This window comes from Amphibalanus amphitrite, unplaced genomic scaffold, assembly GCF_019059575.1.
Source record: "Amphibalanus amphitrite isolate SeventyFive unplaced genomic scaffold, NRLGWU_Aamphi_draft 001143F_arrow, whole genome shotgun sequence".
Taxonomy (NCBI): Eukaryota; Metazoa; Arthropoda; class Thecostraca; order Balanomorpha; family Balanidae; genus Amphibalanus; species Amphibalanus amphitrite.
Window position 1 is genome coordinate 52,118 of NW_024882637.1, and position 26,008 is coordinate 78,125.

The 26,008-nt window shown below is 54.4% G+C and overlaps 1 protein-coding gene across 2 annotated transcripts in view; it reads left to right on the plus strand.

Moving 5' to 3' along the window:
- The window catches only part of LOC122370541 (E3 ubiquitin-protein ligase SMURF2-like), a 40,942-nt gene extending 15,536 nt beyond the window's left edge, over positions 1 to 25,406 (plus strand). The window contains exons 5-19 of one of the 2 annotated variants that reach the window (XM_043346214.1): positions 5,593 to 5,726; positions 9,328 to 9,488; positions 10,363 to 10,664; positions 10,953 to 11,153; positions 11,563 to 11,653; positions 12,107 to 12,292; positions 12,668 to 12,796; positions 13,117 to 13,335; positions 16,101 to 16,279; positions 16,615 to 16,706; positions 17,380 to 17,525; positions 18,052 to 18,138; positions 19,357 to 19,494; positions 19,884 to 20,009; positions 22,475 to 25,406. In XM_043346214.1, the coding sequence (XP_043202149.1) occupies positions 5,593 to 5,726; positions 9,328 to 9,488; positions 10,363 to 10,664; positions 10,953 to 11,153; positions 11,563 to 11,653; positions 12,107 to 12,292; positions 12,668 to 12,796; positions 13,117 to 13,335; positions 16,101 to 16,279; positions 16,615 to 16,706; positions 17,380 to 17,525; positions 18,052 to 18,138; positions 19,357 to 19,494; positions 19,884 to 20,009; positions 22,475 to 22,534 (2,251 nt within the window). In that variant the 3' untranslated portion in view covers positions 22,535 to 25,406. Of the gene's footprint in view, positions 1 to 5,592; positions 5,727 to 7,814; positions 8,143 to 9,327; positions 9,489 to 10,362; positions 10,665 to 10,952; positions 11,154 to 11,562; positions 11,654 to 12,106; positions 12,293 to 12,667; positions 12,797 to 13,116; positions 13,336 to 16,100; positions 16,280 to 16,614; positions 16,707 to 17,379; positions 17,526 to 18,051; positions 18,139 to 19,356; positions 19,495 to 19,883; positions 20,010 to 22,474 lie in introns of those variants that run through there. The other variant, XM_043346215.1, reaches the window with a different exon arrangement.
- Positions 25,407 to 26,008: the final 602 nt, after the last annotated feature.

Below are 26,008 nucleotides of genomic sequence, written 5' to 3' on the forward strand. Positions count from 1 at the left end.
GTGAGCGCGTCGGCCCGGTTCTCAGCCGATGGGACGAATTTCACGCAGAGTTGCATGGCATATTCTTCACCCAGCTTCTTCACTGTCTCAAGACGTCTCCGAATTAGCATCTCGCTCGCTGCCTTGGTTTTTACACGGGCTCTGCCAGACAGGACGTCGGACAGCCAGTGATAGACGGTTCGCGAGTCGGTCATGATCGTCACATTCTTCAAATTCCAGGACAGTGCCAGATTGAGCCCTCGAATCACAGCATCTAGCTCTGCGAGATTGATGTGGGTGTCCGAGCTCTTCCGCAGCCAGCAGGCGTCTTCAACGACGCATCGTTGATCTCCAGCACGGCCCCGATGGCGAGGGAGCTGGCATCGACCCACACCACACCTCCGCCGTCTCCAGAGACATCCCACCGGCCCCGCGCGGGGTCAGATGTGTTCACACGCTCCACCATCTCAATGACCATTGCACAGAGCTCCGGGTCAGTGACCTCGTCATCCCATCCACTGGACACAGCGGTGACACGCCTCTTCAGATATGACGCGGCCACGCGGAGCCAGCCGGCCACAGGAACAAGACTGGTGAGTCGTCCGCACAGAGAGAAGACTGCCCGTCTCGTCAGTTTAGGGGGCGGGCTGATGTCGGTTCTGTCACGCCTCCAGAACAGCCCGTCTCGCTCCCCCCAGACCCTTAGGCCAAGCACACGGGCACCATCGATCACACTTTCTGGCGCTTTGCAGTCCAAGCCATGGTTCTCGAGATGGGCCTTCACTTCAGCTGCGGTGGCGACCTCCTCATTCACAAATATGTCATCGACGTAGGAGGATGTCGCGCTGTCTATTCTCTGGTCCAGCCCGAGAGCCATGCTGAGCACTTTTTTCATCACCAGCGGCGCGCAGCCGATTCCAAACCCTAGTCTCGTCAGACACCACCTTTTGCCCTGAAACACAACAGTCTGGTAGGGCCACAGAGACTTGCTCACATGCACCTGCAGGTAGGCGTCTTTGAGATCCAGAAGCGACACGTTCCGTCCGAACCGGCGCCACTCGCGAATTTTCTCGCTACACACGTCTGCGGCAGCCGTATGCGAGTCCAAATACTCATTCAGCTCTCTGAAGTCCATGACCGGGCGCACTTTGTCTTTGTTCGGCTGAATCACCGCCATCAGCGGTATTGTGCCCTTTGCCTGTCCGTGGACACGCTCGTCATAGGGAACAAGCCATCCGTTTGTCACCCACTTTGTGAGCTGTCGCTCATACTCCTGCCTGGCCTCTGCTGGTATTGAGTACTCCTCCGCTTTGTTGAACAACTGTCCTGGCTCATCCCCACACCATTTCAATTGCACAGACCACTTTTTCTGGCTCTCATCGTAGCTCACAATAAAGTCCTCCTCCTCGCGCCATATACCCGCCGCCGCCTCCGGCGCCGCCATTGCCCGCGTCTCGGTCACTGTCAGGGCACCAATTGCCGCTGACCCAGATTCCGCCGCCTCGGTGGGTGCAGTCGACTCGGCCAGTGCCGCCGTCTCAGCTGCCACGGGCGCCGCCTCAGGCACCCGTCTCTCAGCCACCGCCGCCGTCCCTGCTGCCGCCGGCGCCGTCTCGGGCGCCCGTCTCTCGGCCACCGCCGCCGCCCCTGCTGCCGCCGGCGCCGTCTCGGGCACCCGTCTCTCGGCCACCGCCGCCACCCCGGTCGTTTCAGCTCCGAACCTCACATGGTTCTCCGCACTCACCGTCACGCCACCCAGTGCACTCACGCCGTTCATCCCCAGGATAAACTCAAAGCCCAGCGGCTTCCGTGACACCACAAGCACGCGCACTGATACCGATTCGCCATATTGCGATCGCACCTCCACGACACCCGTTCCCTCGCACCAGTATCGGTCACCGCTCACCGTCATCACGCTCACTGCATCTCGATTCCAATTTCGACACACCGACACGTGCGCTACACACAAGCTGCATCCCGTGTCCAGCAGGGCGTCACAGGTGGCGCCGTCCACCGATACTCGCACAACGGGCAGCGCCCCGCTCACTGGAGACCGGGAGAGGAGGCTGGCGCCGAGCCCTCCTCTCCGCCGTCGTTTTCCGGACAGGACGAGGCGATATGACCGGGCCGGTTGCAGCGGAAGCAGCGCACACTGCGCCGACCGCCGCGGGCCCCGCCGCGCTCCCGCTGACCGCGAGCAGCGAGACAATCCCGCGACAGGTGGTTGGGCTGTCCGCATGAGTGACAGGTCACGCGGGGTGGCGCCGCCGACGTCCGCGCTGCTGCTCCCGTCGCTCCTGCCATGGCAGTCTCTTCTTCATCGGCGAGCACAGCTCGGGCCCGGCTGATTAGCTCGCTCAGCGTCATGCTTTCGACGCGGCTTCCTGCACGAAGCACACGGCGGGTGGTCTCCGGCAGTTTTGCCACGAACGCGCAGGCTAGGCCGCCGTCTGACATACCGCCAAACAGGCCGGACAGGCGACGCAGCTCTGCAACGAAGACATCCACCGGCTCACCTCGACGGAGCTTCATCTTCTCAAACCGGTCATAGGCGTCAAACTTATCCTCTGCGAAAGCCGAAATCAGGCCATTTTTGATGGTCTCTTAGCCAGCCTTGTCCTGCTCGTCCAGCTGCTGATAGACAGCGAACGCCCCGCCAGTTAGGCGGAGGGGAACGACGACGTGCAGCGCGTCGATGCCACGTAGACGGCACACCAGCTCCACCTTCTCCAGCCACTCTGTGACAGGCTGAGTCGCTCCGTCGAACTCGGGTATGAGTCGGAGATCGGCTGCAGCGTCCGCCGTACTCGCCGGCTTCACTCCACTCTCAGGCGCACTTTTCTCGTCCTTCATGGCTCTTACTCTCTGTCTCTCACACAAAGCCGAAATAGCTTGTGGAAAACCGAGCCACCTCTCACACGCTGTATTCCTTACGTCATCGTGTCGCGGCGCCAACTGCCGCCGCGCGCCCGAGCCCGGCCGGCGGTCCACAGTGCACACACAGCTGTGCGCCATAAAACTAGCGCCGCAGGCGCAGGAAATGCGGCCCGCCGGTCCCACGGCCTCGGCGCGCCCACACAAACACGGTCATAAGCACACACGCACAATACACACACAAGGCACGCTACGTTCTACTAATTCATAACACAATTCTATTACAGTTTTTATGCTCGCTGCCCAGTGTGCCACACTGCAGTCATCATATCCTGGTTGCTGTGCAAAACTGGTCATTTTCACCGTTCTGGTGACCAAAACATTGGCGACTGTCGACTGCGCGGTGGTACCGGGGTATCGTCTACTGTCGGGGTAGCAATGTTGCCCCTATATTTGGTGGAGCGCCAGCGTCGGACAGTGACCACTGTGCGTAAATGACATGTGTCATGGGATGCCGCATATGACTGAAGCAACTCTGACGACACGTGCGCCACGGAAGCCTCTGTCGTGAGCCGCGTTAGGGGTACGGACGAAATCATGTGGCTAGTGCGTTGTGTCGGTCCTGTTTCATCATTTATAACTGTAATCAGAACATGGAGTCTGTGCCGGATGGCGATCCTTTCTCTGGCTTTTATGAGCACGTCGATGCGTTGATCCGCCCCCGGTTGCTGTAGTGAGTGTAACATAACACTGTCATCAGCATCTCTCCCGTGCTAGTCCGGCCTGCTCAGCAGCCCTCCGGCAGATTTACAACCGCCGTTGACGTCATCGTGACGTCACTTTGATGACGTCGCACCAGCCCGGTACGCTCTGCTTGTTCACGGGATGGTGCCCCACTCGGAGAGAGTTACGATCGGGGCGACGGCCTTGTGATTGAGCGGCTGTTTATGGCCCAGGTTAATATCAAGTAGGGCGTGAATCTTTGCAACCGCCCCCTATGAAATCCATTTTACGTCGTCGATTTGTTGATTTTAAACCAATCTAAATTTACCAATGTTTCATGTTGTGTTTCAGTGCATGACTTGCTGACTTCCTTGTGGCGTTTCCCGTAAATATCGACTCCGTTAGTGGCCGAGATGCCGCAGATTTCTGTCATGACCGCGGAATGCAGTGTTCGACAGAGCGCTGCGCGTTCTCACGGTGTTCCGTAAGCTTCCGCAGCCCACAGCGCTGGTCAGGGCCGATAGTTCCCACTGGTGGCCCCCTCCGTCAGGCACCGTGCCCCTGATTGGCCGGTGTTGGGTTGGTTGTTATCGCGTATCGCTGCAGTCGAACGCTGAACCCTGTCGTAGCGCCCAGTGAGTTCGTGGTATAGGCCCAGGCCAGGCGCGGGCTACCTAACTACCGCCTTACTTCCATTAGTGATGGTGCTCCGGGCTTGAGTGAATATAAAGTGAGACGATGAACTCACCGTTCCTTTAAATCGACTGTTCAAACTAGACTAAGGGTTACATCGATACATATTCGCCCAAAGATTGAGTTTTAAAAAAGGACGCATCTTAGGGAGTAGATGATGACAAAATGTAGCGTGAAATATCAACATTTTCGGCCATTTTCAAAGTGTCCAGTTCCGTTGATCTCTGGCTCAGTAAGGCGCCTGCAGCAGTCCTGGCTGCCGACCGTGTACGACCTGCTGCCCTGGCATCCTGTCAGTCGTCACCGCTCCGGCCGCGAGGGTGCCGGTAAGTGACCGGAATGGCCGGCCGGCGCCTCGCCAGGCCACTTCTGGCACACCCACGCTTCCAGCCGGCCGGCTGCTGGAACTGTGCGCGGTCACTGAGGCGAGGGGAGACGCCCCTGGGCCCGGTAGGGCGCTGTGCTCCTCTCTACAGAGGCTGAGTGGCGTGAAGGCGACCCCCTGCGTGTGCCGAGTATCCTTCCGACACGTAACGCCGCGAGATGGGTCGGACAGTTGGCAGACGGTCGCACATCTGGGAACCTCGGCCGGGAGAGCCGCAGGAATGTCGATTGATTCGCCGAATGGCCGCCCGCCTCCCCCGCCGCATGAAGCCTTTCCTGGTGTTGCAACTGAGCGCTGTGAGGTGTCTGTGGCGGTGCGGTAATTGACGCAAGGGGCGATGTTGGGTTAGCGGGTGAGCACGAAGGAAGGCTCTGGGGCTTGTGTGGAGCGATCACGACATTAGGCCCCGGGGCCCGCCGGTAGGGTTTCTGAGGGTCTCATCGAGTCGCCTCCCCGAACCTCCCCAGCGCGGCGGCCGTTCCCGGTAGATCTGGGGAAGTGTGTCGGGAGTGACCGCGGAGCCACAGCGACCTTCCCACGGTGGGAAGTGTCCCAACCTCCGCGGTGATACCCAGGGGTGGCGTATCGAGACAGACACGAACCCACCAGTCATCGAGACAGACACCAACCCGTCAGTGGTGACTTACCTCGACTGATGACACGGAGGGCGACACTCAGTTGGCGACAAATGAAAATGCGACCGCGACGAATTATATTCACAATATATAAGCATCAGATAAAAATGCATGTATGTAGTTTGTTGACATGGACTTCCCAAAGTCCAAACCTTGTCAATGATTACCATTGTGCAGTTTCTGGAGCGTCACTTTTCTCGGGTTGTAAATGAGATGGGAAACCCGGCCGCAGTGTTTCCATCTGCCAGCTGACCCCCCACCCCCTACTTCTTCTGACCTAACGTCCCCTTCTGATTCCGGCAGCTACATCGGCGAGAATGACACAATTGTGGTGTCGGTGTGGAACAACAGGAAGGTGCACAAGCGGCAGGGCGGCGGCTTCTTGGGCTGCGTCCGCATCCGCTCCAACGTCATCCAGCAGCTCAAGGACACCGGCTGTGAGTACTCGACGGCAGGACAGTGACCTAGGGGTGGGCGGAACGCTGGTGCGCATACTACATATGTTTGGGGACGCATTCATCTAATTTGTCGTCGTCGTTACTCGTTGTTTTTTTACGCATAATGACCTGCTGTCGACGCGCCCTACAATCCCAACAATCAAACAATTATTGCTATGCTTTGCACTGCACTCTGCTTTGGACGGTAAGCATGAAAAACTACATAACGCGGAACCTCACCTACAAACATCCATCCATTCATTCAGTGTCTCCTTTCCGCCGTCTCCCGGTACCTGTCAATCCCTTTCCGGTCGTAGTGGCGATCCCCGTACCCCAAACCTCGCGCCGCCTGTCTCCACTTCCGTCTCTGGCCGGCCCAGTTCCGTCACCCCCCCCCCCCGCCCCCGTGCCGTCTCTGCTCCGGCTGACCGGCTGTGTCGGATCTGTGGGTCGGCCTGGTGCGTAACACCCGCCCGGCACGCGTCTGGCCTGTATATCCGGAGAGGGACGGGTGGGTTGTGCAATCACTGGTCCGCTCGGCGCGTGGCAGACTGGTATAGGAGGATCCACCGGGGCAGAGTGGTGTAGAAGCGAGGCGTGAAAAGCCGCCAGTCACGGATCAAGGTGTGGCAAGGTCGTGGGTTCAACGGCGACTGACTGATCGGTGCACGTACCGGGAGGGTACAGTGATAAACCGCGGTCACGGTGGCACCGCTGGAGAGAGGGAGTAGGGAAGGGAGGGGGTGGTTCGTCTGACCGGATATAAGAGGTTTTGTTGAGGCCGCGTCAGGTCAAGGAATCCGCCTTATAAACAGTCCAAACATCTCGGTGGATCCGACAGAAAATCTGTCTTCCAGTGGAGGCTATTTCAGGCGGGCACTCCCGCCTCTTTAATCACACCCTCGCCGTGTGGCTGACCACTGGCTGCGGCCGGTCGCTGTCGGGCTGTGCGGTCACCTCTGAACGGTCTCCTCTGCCGACCGGTCGCTGGCGGTCACCACCGAACGGTGTCCTCTGCCGACCGGTCGCTGGTGGTCTCTGCTGTCATCCCTGAACAATGTTCTGCGGCCAGCGGACAGGGTCAGACGGCGCCGCAGCGGTGTGCGACTGTCTGGGCGGCCTGCCCGGCACCTGCGCTCTGCACTCAGCCTTCGAACCGCGCAGGTCCGTGGGCCTGCGCACTAAAGTCGCAGCTCTAAGCCCCGCGGGTCTGCGCGCTAATGTTGCAGGTCGAAGCTATCATCTCCGCGGGTCTGCGCGCTAACTTCGCAGCTCCCAGCTCTCAACTGCACGGGTTTGCGCGCTAAGTTCGCAGCTGGGAAGCCCCGCTGATTCCAGCATGAATGCCCCAAGCTTCAATCCCCTCTTATTTCAGTATCAATATCAATTACCCCAGGTCAAAGGCTGTGGAGTCGTGCACTTTGATCTCCACAGCTTTCATACCTACGCCTTCCACTGCCAATGCCCGCGGCACTCGCTCCGCCCACTCCGGCGCCAGTCTGCGCTGCTTGAGTTGCAGCCTTATAATTGACCACGGCGCAGCACTCGTTACGGATTGATTGACCCGGCGTTGTGTTTTGAGTGGGTTCAGTTGAGGTAGGTCTCCCTTTGATGTGTTAATGCCTTGCTGGCTGATTAATTCGGAATGTCGCGTTATATCGGATTCCGTTTCGGCGGGCTGAACACACCGGTGCGTAGCGGGCTCCGTTCAAGTTATATTATCTGATGAAGCGGCCCAGCCGCAGCTAGGCTCGGGACTCTCTGCTGACATCACCGGGTGGCGTCTGAGTGACATGTATCACCGCAGGGTGACGCGTTGAGCGTATGTGACGCCCTGCCGCATCGCCGGTCGATGCGGTAGTTTCGTTCTCATCTCAGACTGCCGCCTGTCTGCCAGCGCCTAATGCTGGCCTCTTCCCATTCCGGGTCATGACGTGCCGTATCTGCCCCCCCCCGTGCGGTAAGGGGGGGGGGTGATCGCACGCCGCCGCCGCCGCCGGGGTTTTCCGAGACGCGCTGACGGACTGCGGGTATGGGCTGGCGGCGCCGGGCCGCTGCGGGCCGGCTCAGTTGAGCGGCAGTCGGCACTGAGCCGGGCAGGTGTGGAGTGGCCGGGCCGGCGGCAGCAGTGAGCGGTGAACAGTGGATCGGTGCAAATGAAGTGACATTGTGGGGAGGGAGTGACGGGCCCGCCGTGCTGTGACGTTGTGCTATCACGGAGGGTTGCGCGGCCTGGCGCGGTGCCACGCCGCCACAGACCCGGCGCACAGTACTCTGAATAGTGTCACAGACACAGCGCGCCGTCACCGTGAGCCGTGTGTGAAAACCGGAGGTGCCGGCGGCACGGCACCCGGCACGGACTGCTATATGTGTCTACTGGAAATGCTGGCCTGCGCCTGGGCTCGCAAATCAGACGGTGAGACAGCGGCGGCGTCGCCGGCACACAGCCGTGCAGACATCACCGGGATAGTGTCATGTTTACCTCATCAGGCACTTCTTTCCTGTGGTCCTCTGGCTCCGCTTTGAACTACGTCAGGAAGTGAACAGTGCTACGAATCATAGCAGAGGGAGCTGTAGTCACTGCCTTTGTGTGTGTTGGTACTGGACACTGGTGTTGATAAAATGTGCTTATTTTGTCAGTCGCTAGTCATGGTCTATACGCTTCAAGCGCGAAACTGGTCCCACGCGGACGCCATTTGTGGCAGAATGCCAGCAGCCGATGTGTCACTGTGTCGGTGTCACTGACAGGTGCCTGTCAATGACACCGACACAGTGATACCGTGTCTCCAGCTCACAGACACTATACCACCGTGCAGCGTGACACAAGGAGTCGTTCGTCCTAGCTGTGGTCCTGTGCTGAAGGAGGGCGCGGTCAACTCGCATGCAGCTGCTGTTGATCGGTTGAACACTGAATCGGCAGCTGGTTCTCTTTGGCTCGTCAGAAGTAGCAGCAATGCTCCACACTGGACATTGACCCCGAATATATGAGCAGGTAAATACGTATCACGAGCGGATTTTCCTATTCGTTTAGCATTGTAATCCGTTTGTAATACGCATTTACTCTGCTCATGCATTCGAGGCCATTGGCTTTCAGTGACGTTGGCAACTGACGCGCAACAGCCCCAATTAAAAAAGTGAAACATATTGTCTACTGACTGGATTCTGCATATATTCGTATGCTGTAGTCAGGAGGTAGAAGCAGGTGGCTAGCATTACTTTTTCGGTATGTGGGGCTTGTTTTCCGTAAGGCATTCTTTCTATCACATGTATCATCCTTTTGCACTCTTCTTTAGTCCTAGGTGGCCTGCCGCGCGACATACCCGTGGCCCGACCTATGACATCAAGTACCGTGATAACCTGTGACCTGTGACCCAACTCTTCCCTTTTATCTGACTTGTGAGTCGGTACTCATCCCTGACCTGTAACCTTACCTCTGATTGACATGTGGCCTGACCTGTGAATCACCCCTGACCTGTGACCTAACCTATATACTGTCACCCGTGACTGGTGTCACCGGTGACCTTTGACCTGACGTATAACATGTTATCTCACCCGTGGCCTGTGACCTGACCTGACCTGTGACCTCTCTCTCGCCCCACAGACCAGCAGATGGAGCTGCGCAAGTCGAGCAGCCAGGACGCCGACTACCTGCGCGGAAAGGTCATCCTGTCACTGCTGTCCCGGGACGGGAACGGCGGCAACGGCGGCAGTCACAACGTGGTGGTCAACACGCAGGGCATGATCAGCGCCCTCTCCATACAGGTGAGACGGCTGGCCGTACAGCTGACTATGACTAATGACTAAATGACTAATGATGACTAATGATGTTCCACCCTCACAAGTTGACTGGAATGATAGACTGCGCCGCTGATCACGCAATGTAAAGCGTTTATGATGAGGATAGCATTACATGAACAAGCTGTGTCAGTCAACCTATGTCGTGCGGCAGAGCCTTCTATTCCCAGTTATTGTCTGTCAAATATTAACTACTCGTCTGGCATTAGGTATCTCATAGGGGGTCATTGGTATTTTGTCTGTGTTTTGATGTGCGGTCCTGCACGCGTACCAAGTGCAGCGCCTTGTTTCACGAGGTCGGGCCTCACTCTGCTGAGATGCCAACCACGCGCGCCAGCCGCGCAGCGGTGGGTCGAGCTGAGCTCGGGGCGGACTCACCAACGGCCTCGGAAACGGGGCGGGGATCGACTGGAGCCTTTTCATACTTGACCTACAAACGATGTTCTGGTGCATTGAGATTTGAGATTTGCCTGCAATGCCACGGCTAAGGCTCCCAATCTGTTATGCTAGCCTTTGTTTTGTGAAAGTGAATGAGGGTCCTTCAAATACAGCGAACAGTGCCGTCAGCGCCCCCTTTACATATGGGCGTAGTCCCGATTCAGGCAAGAGTAAACACCCGTAAGAGGCCTGTTCTATTTTGCCGCCCAGTGAACACGATGCTGAGACTACTGCTGGTGGATGATTATAGCAATGACGCCTCCCAGTTGCACGGGGAATGCCTGCGAGGGTTTTTACAGCGGCTCACTGGCGTCGGTTGTGTCCGGACATGTATACCAGTCGTTCCCCTGGCCCTGTGACTATGGAGCTGCTCTCTCACCCTCTCCCTCTCTCTCTCTTTCAGGACGAGCTGGCAGAGGGCTGGGAGGAGCGGTGCGCGCCCAACGGCCGGCCCTACTACGTCAACCACGTGACACGCTCAACGCAGTGGGAGCGACCGCAGCGGCCGGCGCTCGAGGCGGCGCTGGTCTCGCCGGCCGCCGGCGAGGGCGAGCAGGAGCGGGGCCGGCGCTCCTCACCCTCTCCCGGCGAGTGCCCGCCGCGCCGCTCGTCGACGGAGAGGGGGGAGAGGCGCTCGCAGCGGCGGCGGCACCAGCACTACCTGAGCAGGAACCAGCTGCACCAGCCCGACGACCTGCCCGACGGGTGAGCGGCGCCGGCGATCCTGATTCTATCAGACAGTAGAGAGTCTGTCCTCTCAGGGCGGGATTGGCACCAGCCAGTTCCTTGTCCACCGTTTACCGACATTTTCTTGTTTCTGTATGATTTTAAACCTCGCTTATACTGTGGGCAGATGCAACACATAATAGGTACCGTGCTCTATAGCATTGTCAATGCTTTAGTACGTACCCGCCACAGACGACTGTAAACAGGTATCATGATGTTTTTACAATGCTCGGTTTTTAACTCGTCCCTGACCTCTCTCCCCGTCAGGTACGAGATCCGCACCACGTCTCAGGGCCAGGTGTACTACTGGCACGTGCCGTCGGGCCGCGCCACGTGGCACGACCCGCGGCTGCCCCGTGGCGAGCAGGCGGCGCCGCCGGCCTCAGCCGAGCTGCCGCCGCTGCCCGCCGGCTGGGAGATGCGGCTCACTGACTCGGGACGCGTCTACTTTGTGGACCATGTCAACAGGTGGGCTGCGCGGGCAAAGGACGGGCGGGGTGTGGGGTCTGTGTCTGAGTATTTTTGTTATTCTTTTTGTGGGAGCTACCTTCTTGTTTTCTTTCCATCTCATATCAGCATCATTTTATATGCATCGAAACATCAACATCAAAATACGAAACATCATGGGAACCACATCACTTTGTATGCTAAAGAAGCATTGCATTGCACTTGTTCAGAACTGGACCAACTTGCGGCAGGCTTGGATATTCACTCGCCATTGGATTCATCATCTCATGGGGATGGCGGATGTACTGGGACCTGAGTCCTAACTTGTGACCTTTTCTGATCTCAGTGCTGAGTTGATCTGTACTTATTCTCGCCTGCGGCCTGACGTGTGACCTCGTCTGACCGACTGCGCCCCTGTTCTGACCGACAGGACGACCCAGTTCGCCGATCCCCGTCTGACCACGACCACGGGCGGCTCGGCGAGGCAGTCGCGGCTTATTGAGGAACCGGCGCCCGCGACTGTACGTATACTGGGGTGCAGGGGTACATCTTGTGGAGGGTACTGTCATAAACGAGGTCCTAGTCACCCCTGCAAAGGTGCACCTTGAGCAGGGACCAGCACTTTCTGACTCACTGAGGCGTATTTCGGGTAAAGTCTCTCTTGAGAGTATCGCGACTCTGAGGGGAAGGCGCCACCTATCCCAGTCACGGTTGAGTGGCTGTTTGAAAGCCACTGACCGAAGCCTGACACGCGGCGGCAGCCAGCGCGGCGGGGCGAGGGGAGTGGTTGCGGAGGTGCTAATGGTGTCTAACTATGGGGCTGTTCGGAGCGCATGAGCGTGGGAATGTTGCTAGATAGTCGTAGATGGCATTGCTCGTCCGCTGATGTGTTCAATTCAGTTAATGTACATCATGCGTCGTCTCTTCTCTCCACCCGTGCTCGGCTGTACTGACCGTCCTCCCGTCCTCCCCAGGAGCCGGCGGCGGACCCTGCCGTCCAGTCGCCGCCCTACTCCACCCTCCCCGGCGGGGGCAGTCGGGCGGCCCCGGCGCCCACCGAGCCCCCGCCTCTCCCGGCCCGTAACCCGGCGGCGCCACCGGCCCCGGCGCCCGCACCGGCCCCGCTGCCAGCAGCCGGCGGCGCCACGGACGGCGGCCAGGTGAGGGAGGGACGGGAAGGCAGGGGCGGTCCGTGAGAAAAAGGGGTTGTGGGGGTAGCTGTGGTTGGCAGCTGCTGGGATGTGGTCTGATGTGGGTATTTTATTTTTGACTCGATATTACCTACACTGGTTTTCTGAGCTGCCACTGGCATTGTAAATACAAAACAGCATACTACTTTTTGGATGCTGTTCGAATACATGCCAGAAGGGCTAGTGTCTTCGCTTTGTGTCTCCATTGCAGCTGTTTGCGGTCGGTTATGAGACAATACTAAGCTCTGTTCGTCAGAAAAGGGCCCGCTCCCAGCGGCTGTTCCGTTGTAACTTATTGTCCATTTCCCGTCAGTAACCATGAACCCTGTGTGTTTCTCTTATCAGCCGGAGATCCTTCCCAAGTACCGGCGGGACCTGGTGGCCAAGATGAAGGTACTGAAGGCTGAGCTGAGTACCCTCCAGCCGCAGTCTGGTCACTGTCGGCTGGAGGTCAGCCGAGACGAGGTCTTCGAGGTAAGTGTAGCGCGAACGAGCGGCTCAGCTTATCGTAGAGCTTCCATTGCACAGTTCGTGCATAAGTCCAGTTAGAGACGAGAGTGACCTCCCTCGCACAACATTCGTGCGGAACATGTCTTGTCGTCTTTTCGGCTCGTGATAGTAATAGTGTTAGTTCACTTTAAACTAACACGTCTAAATAGATATTGATTGCATTCTGTTGGTCTATTTCATTTTTCTTACCATGATGATGTTTGACAAATCTCCAGACAACGGCTACTTGTGAGAAACGTCTCTTCCCTCTGTCACTGACACCCTCCCCTCGGCTGCCCCGACAGGAGTCGTACCGTCTCGTGATGAAGAAGACGCCCAAGGAGCTGCGGAAGCGGCTGATGGTCAAGTTCCGCGGCGAGGAGGGTCTCGACTACGGCGGCGTGGCGCGCGAGTGGCTGTACCTGCTGTCGCACGAGATGCTGAACCCCTACTACGGCCTGTTCCAGTATAGCCGGGACGACATCTACACACTGCAGATCAACCCCAATTCTGAGGTTAACCCGGTGAGTGACGGGGGCTGGAGACATACACCCGCGGGGGTCAGCATATGGTCCAGGCTGGCTCGTTGAGCCTGGAAGGAAGGGGAGTGTTTTCTTGGGCTAGATGGTGCTCTCAGTTTACAAATGAAACATTGGTCTCGTGTCAAATTTATTGACAGCACATGACTGACGCTACGAGCTTAAAATGACTATTGCATTCGGTGCGATCTGAAGCCCTAGTAAACGAACAAAAACACAATATTGCTTTGGTAGTTGATATTGCATCCTGTTTGCAATATTGGAGCTGTATTGAGGTGTGTGATATTTGATGCACTGACTGGCTTTACCGGCGCTGGCCACATTGATTGCAAACACAGTCGTCAGGATGGCTGAGAACATTGCTGGCAATGATCACATAACATCGGGGGTGACCAGGATACATTTATATTGCCTGTGACTGTAAGGCGGGTCTAATTATTTAGCGATGTGCGCAGCAGTCAAAGTTTTTGTTTTATAGTGCGCCTTTCAGCTACCCGGAATCCCTTGATCGAACAGCGGCGATTAGAAACGGCTCTGTGAGCTATGGGTCGCGTGTCTGAAAACCATCCATTCCAACTATTGGGACTGATTCATGAGACAACGGTCAAAGATTAGTGACGATGACAGTTGGCCTGATAAGCCGGGTCGGCCGGCTGGGACGGGAGACTGGTCGTCCTAAATGTCCGTCCACGGCTCCGACTCTCGGTCACTAAATGTCGAACTCTGACCCCGTCAGTCGAGGCATGTACAGACGCTGTGCGATGCGGTTGCTGATTGGTCAGCTGCCGTCCATCACTGCCTTCCACATGTATCACAGAACACTGACAGCCGATATCCAGCTCTGGTCTCTAACTGGTTAGCGTGCCTTACCGTGCCTGAAAATTGCTGCTCTTTTGACTGTCCCTGGCTCCCCGATGATTTTTTCTCGTCGTCAAGTCATCGTCATGCATATTATTTTTTTTCTTGTCAAAGGGTCTCTACGATTTGGTTCTATCTATATGTATAGTGTATGTATACTGCCAGTGCAATTCAATCCATGCTTGTTTGCCAGTTTCTACATGCATGCCGGTCTCTCGGCTATGAATCCATAAAAAAACTTTGCCTCTGTCGGCCACTCCGTCCAACGGTATTTTTATGTCAATTTAGGCGATGGCATCCAATGACTGCTGCCTAAAGTTCACATGTTCGGAACACCAGCAAGCAGCTTTGTCATCATTATGCGCTCCAATGGTATTTATGCATGACATTGTTCCACTAATTGTACCCGTAGGTGTCGCTAAATCTCTCCCGAGGCCACGAAGCTGCCTGGCTTCTGAATCTTATAAGCGGGACTTGGATTTAGGTGCACCGGCTGTCTTGAGAACGCCATGTATCACGGCAGGCGAAATTTAGCACCAGCAATAAGCGGCTGGTGTTCGAATTAAACCCGGCCCGGCCAGGTATTTGTGCCATGGCTAAGGATTCCTGTTAGGAGTGTATGCCGTTTTCTGGCGCTCGAGTCGTAGGACGATTTTTACATTTGTATCTTTGCTTGCTGAGACATAGGACAATACAAAACAACATTCTGTGGCTTAGGAGCATCCGTACATAGTTAAGTAATTATATAATCCGGAAAAGTAAATTTGAAAATAGCTGTTTCGTTCTTGTTGGTGTAAAACTTAAAAATGTCATCTACATATTGTTATTATATTGAGACGAACACGACACATTCGGGTGGACGCTTTTCGTCAAGACACTTGACGAAACGCGTCCACCCGAATGTGTTGTGTCCGTCTCAATATGTACATTTGTCTCTTACTACTCATATTGTTATTATTTGGGAAATCATTAGGCATATGGGCTTCCCTCTCGCCCCCACCCCCTCCCAAAATCACCCAACTTATTTGAGAATACGCGGTCAGTGTGTTCACGGTCTATGTGTTGACACAGGTGGACAAATGACGCAGGTGCACTTCACACCCCCTCCACATCCACGCCTTCCCCTAAACGCTCCCATATCCCACGCGTCTGGCCGATTGATCTGCCTGGTGACTGGGACGGCTCGGGATTATCAGCTGGTAGCGCTGTGTAGTGCTAAACTCGGCGATAGATCGCCGGCGCTATGCATTTCAATGCGGCGTGGTGTGATTGAAGCGACCCGGCGATATCCAATTCACCTCGGTCGCTACAATCAGCGCTGTCAACTGCACGGAAGCGGTTGGGTCGGGACATCCTTCCAGAGAAGTGGTGTCAGTTTCTGAAGTTTGGTAAACGAAACCAAATCTGTTACCGACGAGAAACGTGGGCAAATAAGAGACGACCAAGTTGTGGAAATGGAGTGATCGGGTAGTATTCTTATAAATCAACCCCACTTGACGATTCGGGAGTCTAAAGATAATTCAACAAATCAATAGGAACGTTGGCTTGACATTGGTGTACCAATGCTTTAGTTTCCGATTGACATCTCTGCGCCAGAATTGGCTCTCGGACGAGGCACAGCGTCCGAGGTTGGGGAGGCTATCGGGTTTTTTGGTTGGGTATCGGCCCTTGCTCCTGGTGAGAGTCGAGACCCGCTCTGCCCCGGCAGAGTGAGAGACAGCTGAGGCAGCCACCGACCGGCCGAGGCCAGACGCGCGTCACCTTAGGGTAGCTGACACCAAGCTGACACGGCTTCCTGTCACCTCAGCACCCCCAGTGTCTACCACCCGCCAGTATGACCCCGCCTGCCTGCGACCCCTAGCGTCTCTGACCTCCCCTTCCCCCGTCCACAGGAACATCTATCATACTTCCACTTCGTAGGCCGTGTGATCGGCATGGCCATCTTCCACGGGCACTACATCGACGGCGGTTTCACCATGCCTTTCTACAAGATGCTGCTCAACAAGCCGATCGCCCTGCCGGACATCGAGCAGGTGGACCCGGACCTGCACCGGAACCTCACCTGGATCCTGTGAGTATCCGGGTGGGGATACCTTTGTGAATGGCGGGTACTTCAACGTCAGGAGCGTGTCGTAGTCGTGGTATGCGTCCATTGGGCATATAAGTACCGTGCTTCGGGGACTGGCACTGGCTCTGGTACTTGCATCGGAAATTCTTCCTTACTCAGCATCACTTATTTTCATTTCCTCATTGGAAAATAGAATCTGGGCAAAGCTTGTTTTGTGCTCAGATGTCAAAAGATGGTTGATATCCTAGTAGTGGTATTGCTGTCCCGACCACCCTGCCCCACTGTCCGCCTGCCATCACTCTCTCCACCGCTGACCGCCTCCCCTGCTCTGTCCCCAGGGAGAACAACATTCAGGAGCACCTTCTGGAGATGACGTTCAGCGTTCCTCACGACCACTACGGACACGTCACCGTCCGGGACCTCAAACCAGGTAAGAGCCCTGATCGGGTGGCCTTTGGTGTCGTGGACTCGTGACGTGACGTGTAGGCTCGTGTAGTGAGTGGGCTGGGGTGGGAGGGTAGAAAGGTCACGCCGTATGGCGCTGGTAATAGTAATACAATATTTAATTTAGACGTGACTCTTATCGAAATCATTGTAAGTCGTTCCGCTTAATTCTTCAATCGGAGTGTTCTTTTCTAGTGTTGCTAGTTAGGGAAGGAGCGTCGCCGAGTGTTGTTTGCTGAGGCTGCCTTTCTTCACTCTTACTTTTCGGCCCGCTCGCTCCCCTTGCATCCCCACACTGACCTCTTCCTTCCTCTGCCCGTGATACCTCTTCACACTAATCCTGTCCTGTTCTGCTGCTATAATCCCTCTCCTACCCCTCAAGTCTACTAACCCCACCTAGGCTACTACGCTAACCCTGCCCTGTCCTGCCGCCTCCCACTATAACCCCTCTCCCACCTCATGTCTACTAACCCTAATACTAACCTACTACACTAACCCTGTCCTGTCGTGCCACCTCCCACTATAACCCCTCTCCCACCCTCCACACACCTCCCCACTGACTCCCCACCCCTTCCCGTCACCCTCCCCCTGTCCTTCCACTATAACCCCTCTCCTACCCTCCATACACCCCCACACTGACTCCCCGTTCCCCTCCGCAGGTGGCCGGGACCTGCACGTCACAGAGGAGACGAAGCGGGAGTACGTGAAGCTGTACGTGCAGCTGCGCTTCATGCAGGGCATCGAGCAGCAGTTCCTGAGCCTACAGAAGGGCTTCACCGAGCTCATACCGCAGACACTGCTCAAGGTAGGGAGGGAGGAAGGATGGGAGGCGTGATGGGATGGATTTGGGACGGGAGGAAGGTGCAGGGAATGTAGGGAAGGAATGAGAGAGGGAGCAAGCCGAGGGATATGGATAAGAGTATGGCAAGAATGGGAAGAAGATTTAGAGGTGGAAAAAGCAAGCGAGGGAGAGTTGGAAGCAAACCACAAAAGATGTAGGAAGGCGGAAGCAGTGTGGGAACGAAGGATGAAAAATCGACAAGGGAGCGAGGAAATGGTAATGAGCTTAGTGAGGCGCAGTCTGGCGTGTGTGTGTGGATCTGGGAGGGAGCCGATCCGTGGAGGGTGCCGGGGAGCATCGCCCCACCGGTGTCACCTCTGACGGCAGGAAAGGCCATCTGATCTACTGTCCTGCCTGCGTTATTAGGTCGACTGTGCCACAGTGCGCCGCTGTACGGACCGGCGCCGCTTCCGACTCTGTCCCGTCACCCTGTGAACGCACTGACCTGACTGTCGTGCTGCCGGCTGACCTGTTTGGTGCACTGTTACAGACATTCGACGAACGGGAACTGGAACTGCTCATCGGCGGGCTGGGAAAGATCGACGTCGAAGACTGGAAACAAAACACCAGACTCAAGGTGGGTCCTCTCTGCCTAGTCGTGCGTCAGTCCCTGATTTCTCCCACCTCTTCGCTCCTCATCCTTCTTCCTCTGTCTATCTCTGTGCACTCTGTTAATCAGATCCCCCCCTCTCTCTCTCTCTCTCTCTCTCTCTCTCTCTCTCTCTCTCTCTCTCTCTCTCTCTCTCTCTCTCTCTCTCTCTCTCTCTCCCTCTCCCTCTCCCTCTCCCTCTCCCTCTCCCTCTCCCTCTCCCCCCCCTCTCTCTCTCTCTCTCTCTCTGTCTCTGTCTCTCTCTGTCTGTCTCTGTCTCTCCCTCTCTCTCTCTCTCCTCTCTCTCTCCTCTCTCTCCTCTCTCGCACTCTGCTGTCTCTCCCGCCACCCTCGCCGTTGTGTGTTGTGTTGTGGACCCGCTCCACCCATCACTACTAGACGGACCATTGCCGCGCTCCGCGGGAAATTAGCGTCGTATCGTGTTCCACTTCGGCCCACAGCCGAGATTGGGAGCCGCAGTTTATAGCGCCGTCACGTCGGCGAGCTGTTTGACAAACATGATCGGCGACGGCGTATTGGGAAAGGTGGCTTTGTCCTCCCCGAAGGATCGTCTCCGAATTTCGATATTTCATTGCAAGTGATGGGTTTGATTCAAAAGGTTGACCATCGTTATTATTTTATTTGTTTCTCTCTATGCTGCTATGCTATGCTACTCACTAATATGCACTCTCACTATGCTACCCCCGGCAGCAGTTAGATGCGGAGTGTCCTCTCATCATGCTACCTCCGGCAGCTGCATTGATGTGTTATAAGAGTGCCGTAGCCCCCTGCGTCTCCCGGGCTGCAGGTAGATGCTGAGTGTCGGCTGACCCCCCCCCCCCCCCCCGCCGTATCCCTCCTTCCACAGTACTGAGGCCTCTTGCACCAAAATCCTCTTGCACCAATGCTTAGATTATTTTGCATCGCATAACCAGTCCAAGTCTCAAATGTGACAATTTGCGTGCAAAATTTAGCAAGCACATGTAGGATAATGTATTGGGCTATTGCAAACAAATTTACCACCGTTAGATTAGCTTATTCTGAAACCGGTTTTTCGATTTTACCTAGCTAGGTAGTTTGGTGCAAGAGGCCTCTGATGTGTTATACAGTGTCAGCTAAACCCCTATACCCCCTCCACAGCACGGTAGGTATACAGTGAGGAGATGTGTTATATACTGTCATCTGACCCCCTGTATCCCTCCACAGCACTGCACTGCAGAGGACGAGGTGGTCCGGTGGTTCTGGCGGATCGTCGACTCGTATAGTGAGGAGATGCGCGCCCGTCTGCTGCAGTTTGTCACCGGCAGCAGTCGGGTGCCGCTGCAGGGCTTCAAAGGTCTCCAGGTGAGCCCAGCAGGCCGCCGAATGGAGCCAGGCATAACGCGGGTTGAGGGCTGTGTGTGTTTGCCGATTTGGGTTGTCTCAAAACGATTAGTGGGGGCTGGAAGAGTGAATACTGGCATTTGTCGTGCATGTCTTAATCTAAAACCTATTTCGCAGCTAATTCAGACCCATAAGTTACTGATGGAAATGCTGTTTCTCGTTTTTAAACCATCTTAATGGGTGCACACATTAGTCATGTTATATGCTGGTTCTCATCATAGAACTCAAACACCATCGGCCTTATAAGGTTTGAATGTATCGCTATCAGCGCCTCCCCATTCTGTTCTGTATGACTGGCCCGGCCCGGTGTGTATTGTTCTAACGGAGCTGTGTGTCCGCTCCACGCTCAGGGCTCGACGGGCGCCACGGGTCCGCGTCCGTTCACCATCCACCTTATCGACGCGCCGGCCGGCAACCTGCCCAAGGCGCACACCTGCTTCAACCGGCTCGACGTGCCCAAGTACCCCAGCTACGAGGTAAGAGCCGCTAGCACAGCATCATTAATACACCCAGTACCGCCCTAATGCCCCAGCTACGACGTAAGCGAGGAATAACAACAACGTCTTGTGAACGCCCAAATACCCTAACTACTAGACAAGCTAGGAGTAACAGCAGTGTCTAGTGACCGCCCAAATACCCCAGTTACGAGGTAAGCGAGGAATAATAACAGCGTCTGGTAACCGCCCAAATACCCCAGCTACGTGGTAAGCGAGGAGTAACAACTGGGGCGTTCCACGACAAATCGACAAGTGCCCTGCACCCTCATATTTTATTTTTTGCTTAAAATTGGTCTAATGGGTTGTGATGGGCGGGGAAGCCAGCTGTGACAAGGATTTTTTTCTTCGAACAACGGTTTCCGAGATATAGCCTCGGGCAATTCCTGGAGGTCGCGCTGCAGCCCTATGTTTGGCGGCCTCTAACTCAAAAACTATTGGTTTTCCACGATAAAAACTTTATATGGTTCAACTCACAATGAGTCAACAAACATTTTGGCTATCTCGGATAAAGGTCAAAAGTTGACCTTAGGTCACGTGACCTAAGGTCAACTTTTGACCTTTCGACCTTTCGAGGTCAACATACATATCTTTCGATGCGGATCGACGAGAGGATCACGATGGTGCTATTAGTTTGTTCCTAGCTGGGATACCTTGAAAGTTATTCGAGAAAAACTTCATATATATGTAGTGCCGCAATTTCGACTTCCTTTTTGCTCCTGTGACGTCATCTCTGACCTGACCTGAAAATGACCTCAGTAAAAATTATAGACCTTATCCGTGTGTACCCTGCACCGTTTACCGCTTGTCGCTATCTTGCTTTATTCTCGAGATCTCGCTGTCGCTCCCGCTCGTCACGTGACCTAAGGTCAACTTTTGACCTTTCGACCTTTCGAGGTCAACATACATATGTTTCGATGCGGATCGACGAGAGGATCACGATGGTGCTATTGGTTTGTTCCTAGCTGGGATACCTTGAAAGTTATTCGAGAAAAACTTCATATATATGTAGTGCCGCAATTTTGACTTCCTTTTTGCTCCTGTGACGTCATCTTTGACGTGACCTGAAAATGACCTCAGTAAAAATTATAGACCTTATCCGTTTGTACCCTGCAACGTTTACCGCTTGTCGCTATCTTGCTTTATTCTCGAGATCTCACTGTCGCTCCCGCTCGTAATAATGGACAGGTCATAAAAATGACCTGACCTGAGGTCAACGCAGGGCGATATCCACTTTTTTATTTTCGCATATGAATGACAATCGATAAGGCTTTAATCGTCATCAGACAAAATTGCAACTTTCAGTGGGGAAAATATCAAGGTCACTTCGAAAAATAGGTCAAAAGATCACGTGATCAAAATTTTCAAAAAATGAAAATCCGAGATAGCCAAAATGTTTGTTGTCTGATTGTGAGTTGAACCATATAAAGTTTTTATCGTAGAAAACCAATAGTTTTTGAGTTATAGGCCGCCAAACATAGGGCTGCAGCGCGACCTCCAGGAATTGCCCGAGGCTATATCTCGGAAACCGTTGTTCGGAGAAAAAAAATCCTTGCCACAGCTGGCTTCCCCGCCCATCACAACCCCTTACACCAGTTTTCAACGAAAAATAAAATATGAGGGTGCAAATTTAATTTTTTATTTGTCGATTTGTCGTGGAACGCCCCAACTAACAACAGCGTCTGGTAACCGCCCAAATACCCCAGCTACGAGGTAAGCGGTTCAAAACAATATCACAGGCACACCCAGTACCACCCAAGTATCTGGCCAGCTATAACTATGTAAGGGGCATGAACATAGTACCACAGCTGGTAGGTACACCCAGTACTGTCCAAATACCCCAGCTGCGAGGGAAGTACTGAGTACTGACTACTAAGGGTGACAAAATACGCCCCAGTACCGTCCAAATATCCCAGCTTTGATGGTTAACAGAACACCCAGTATAGCCATAGTATCCCATCCCAGCTCTGCTTCAAAGGATCCACAAAGCACGGTCAAAGTGACCTAGCCACGATGTGTAAAGTGAAACATACAGTAGCAGGAACTCTAGAACCAGTAACAGAATCGCCGCTCTCCAGATCCATCCAATTACCCAGCTCCAATGATGACGCACAGACCAATGCCGATGTGCCGTACATTCATATTTCACTGCTCATATACTGTCCATCATTGCTCCGTCGTTTCGTGATGTGCTGCTCACTACTGGTGTACCATTCTGTGTTAATGACCTGTCCTTTTACCTGCCCACCGTCCTGCTCCAAGTAATATATTGTCTATCGGTGATATACCGTTGCATAGATAACATGAAGATCCATGTTATCTATGACCGTCGATATGCCGCCCGTATTCACCTGTCCGCCGTTTCTGCCCCGGGTAATGTGCTATTTACCGCTGATATACCTACCGTGATGTGCTGTTCCTTTACCCCTCTGCCGTCTTTTCCTCAGGTGATGTACGACAAGCTTACGCAGGCGGTGGAGGAGACGTGTGGGTTCGCCGTCGAGTGAAGGAGCGGCCCGACTGGCCGTCTGTGATAGCCTGCTCCTGGCCCGGGACCAACCGACTGACGCGGCTGCTGCACGCTGAGGGATGGAGGTCGGTGTGCCACGGCGGTGAGCGGATACTGCGGCGACTGAGGGCGACCAGAGGGCCCAGCGGGGGCGGTACTCATGGCGCTTCTGGCGTGGCAGTTTCCACTGTTCTGGCTCTATGCTGCTGGGGTGTCAAAGAAGTGACTCAGTTTGCTCAGGAGGCCGCAGATATAGCCGCGGATCGGTCGACACAAGACGGAACTCTCTATTTTTGTACGGTGTGACTGTGGAGTGCTGGGCTGCTGTGCCGGCCGGCTGAGGCGTCTGTCTTACAGACTCCTCTGCTCCAGTCTTTGCGCCAGTTTTGGGCACTCGGTGAGTCAGAGTCAGACTCTCGGAGTCACTCCAGGGCTGGAGTCGCGCAGCCATGGTTCCACACTCCCAACCATGCCCCGCGGTCGTCCGTTTTATACCACACTGTGCTCTCTTCAAGTCGGAGGAGCCGGTGGTCCTCACCGAATCACCTATAAGCCTCTGGTGGCTAACCCAGTGCGAATTTCACCGTTTGTGTGTTGTTGTTTTCGGTACGTGTGTGCCGACTTAGTCCTGTCTTTTTTGGGCGCGATATTACTGACAGATGCGGAGATGCACGATTAGGTTTATCAATGTGACAGACTGGTGTGGCTCTATGCTCGCTGAGGGAGACCAAAGACGTACAGAGCCCGTGTTGATCTGCGTAGGCTGACCCACCCAGACCAATGGGTCACGGCCGCTGCAGCGACTTCTGGTCCAAATGGTTATCTGGTTATGTGCCGCCCTGATCGAATGCTGTTCTGTTTAGCCAAGGTTTGTTTTGGGGGAGATTTTGGTGGTATAATGATAGTGTGTGTGTATGTATGTGTGTGTGCGTGGCGGAGGTAGAGTGTGGAGAGAGAGAGAGAGAGAGAGAGAGAGAGAGAGAGAGAGAGAGAGAGAGAGAGAGAGAGAGAGAGAGAGAGAGAGAGAGAGAGAGAGAGAGAGAGAGAGACGCACAATATTCTCGTGTGGTCGTGTTTGGTGTTTGTGAGGGAGTGTAGGCTTATGCATCGATGAGTGGCATGTCTGTGTTGTTTATGTGTATGGCTGTACCTGCGTATAACGGTGTACACCTGTGTTGTGCGTTTTTATCATTCAGTTCTAGTTCATGTGTATCTTTGCCGTGAAGTGAGACGGAAGCCTGCGATGTGTCTGGCGCGGGGTGGTCATTTCTCCCGTACACTGTTTACCCCCAGTCCTGGATCAACTGATATGGCTACCAATTCGCCCGTTAATTGAACTGTCCGGCCCGTGGTCCACCGTTTGAATCGTGCAGTCACACAGCCCCCGACTGCTGGCGCCATCTCTGGGCGACCGTCGGAACTCACACTTCCAGCTGGAGCGCTGCCTTCCGGTCGGCCGATCGACCGACCGGCATCCACTGCCGCCGGGACCCGTCCTGGGCCCGGCCCGTCCCCAGGGGCCCGCCCGGGGCCCCCGGGTCACCTCTGGGGCGCCGTGTATAGCCCCCAGTCCACTACACCCACCCTTCACACGTCTCCGCTCCTCCCCAACGGCAGGTGTCGGCCTAGTGGCTTTGGTTCCTCTGATAACCACATAATCTTAACAGGATTGCTCCGGCTGCTTTTTATTTCATGCCCCGTTAAAACTCGACATATTATTGTATATCATGGCAATTTATTGTACATTCGAAATTCGATTCCAATGTTACTTGATGTGATCCAGACGTGTGTGTTTAATTACCGCCGCCCATAAACCGAGTTCACCGTTTTGTGTGTCTAGGGATACGTGAGCGCGTGGTCTGTCCGTGTGCCCTCTGTCCGTATCTTCTGTCCTCTGTCTCTTATGTTGTTCCAGTATGCTGGCTGCTGAGGACAATCAGCATGGGCTTAGTATGTTGTTGGCGAATCTTGAGTGCATTATTTACTTGTTGTTCTGTAAGGTTTTCTTTGAGCTTTCCATTGTGCTTTTCACATGCACAAAATGTGGGTTTACAGTTGAGTTATTTCATGCGTCACTATTTCCATATTGTTTAACTATCTTCTTGTCTACGCCACAATCGTAATGGCGGTAGTCCTGTCTGCTTCACTGTTTTTGACGCAGGCCTACCCTTGAAAGGCTGACTACGTCGTGTGCGTGAGCGTCAAAGCAAGTGTCGCGTTCTCAACTGCAGACAAGAGTGTTTTGTTTGTACGCAAACGTGCTCTCAAAGTATGTGCACACAGACTTGTCAAGAGTGATAACCGACCTACGGCACAATTCTCTGGTCGCTGGCTGGCTATGATTCTTGATTGTCCGACATACGCTGGTCTTAGTATATTGTGTGCGATTTTACTCACTTGTAACATAACCCGTTTGGGACCGATACGCACAATCATCTGTAGGTTAAATCGGAATGATATCACAAATACGTGACGTATTGTGTGATGTCATCAGGGCACTACAGAACGTGCGAGTGACGTCATCATGGAAGTATGTCGTTGTTATGCTAAATGCTATGTCTTATGTAAGTATCGCCGATTTGTGCGTGTGTATGTGTGTCGTCATAGATTCACAGTATGTAATGTTATCTCGCAATGGAGTTGTATGCCGTCACGCGGCCTGTCTTCCGCCCCTTGTAAGACATATCTGAGACTGGCGGTGGGCGTACGTACGTTCGCCGGCCTCCGCGGAGGTGTTTCACTCGCTGGCCGGACGGCGCGTGTAATCAGTGTGTGTGTGTGTGTGTGTGTGTGTGTGTGTGTGTGTGCTCTTGGTGTGCGTGTGGCGTGTGCTGCGTGAGATCAACACAATACATACCATCGGAACTCTATCGGTGTATGTTTAACTAGTCAAACGCTGGCGCGGGCCTGTGAACATCCAACTCGGTTTTCCGTCGACCATTGAGCCGTGAAACTGACAAAACAAACGCACTGCAGCTGACGCTTTTCCAGCCGCGTTGAGAGCTTACAGTGCATTCGGCCGCTTCAGCAGCAGGCGAACATAATAATAGCCTCGCTCTGAGCTCCTACAATGCCACTTCAAAGGCTCTGAAAATAACGAGAAGCTCGAGAGGATGTGAACCCACGAGAACAGTTTGCAAATCCGACCTGAAAAAGGCAGGAGTGGAACTGAGAATTAAATGAGCTAGTGAGTCGAGAAAGGCACAAGATTAGAGCGTGCTGCCAAATCCGATTTTATGCAGCACGCTCTCACTGAACAAACATCCTGACCTGTCGGAAGGGACCTGACCTTAAAGGAACTATCCCATCTTCTAAAATGTTGTTAAAACCAGTTAAATTGTGCCCGACTTTATAGATTGGATGACCAGGAACACGGTTCTGGCATTTATTTTTCATTAAACATCTTAGGCTTCCCATATTCCAAACACAAACTTTCAAATATGTGACGTCACAGCCCAAAATTACCTCCTTC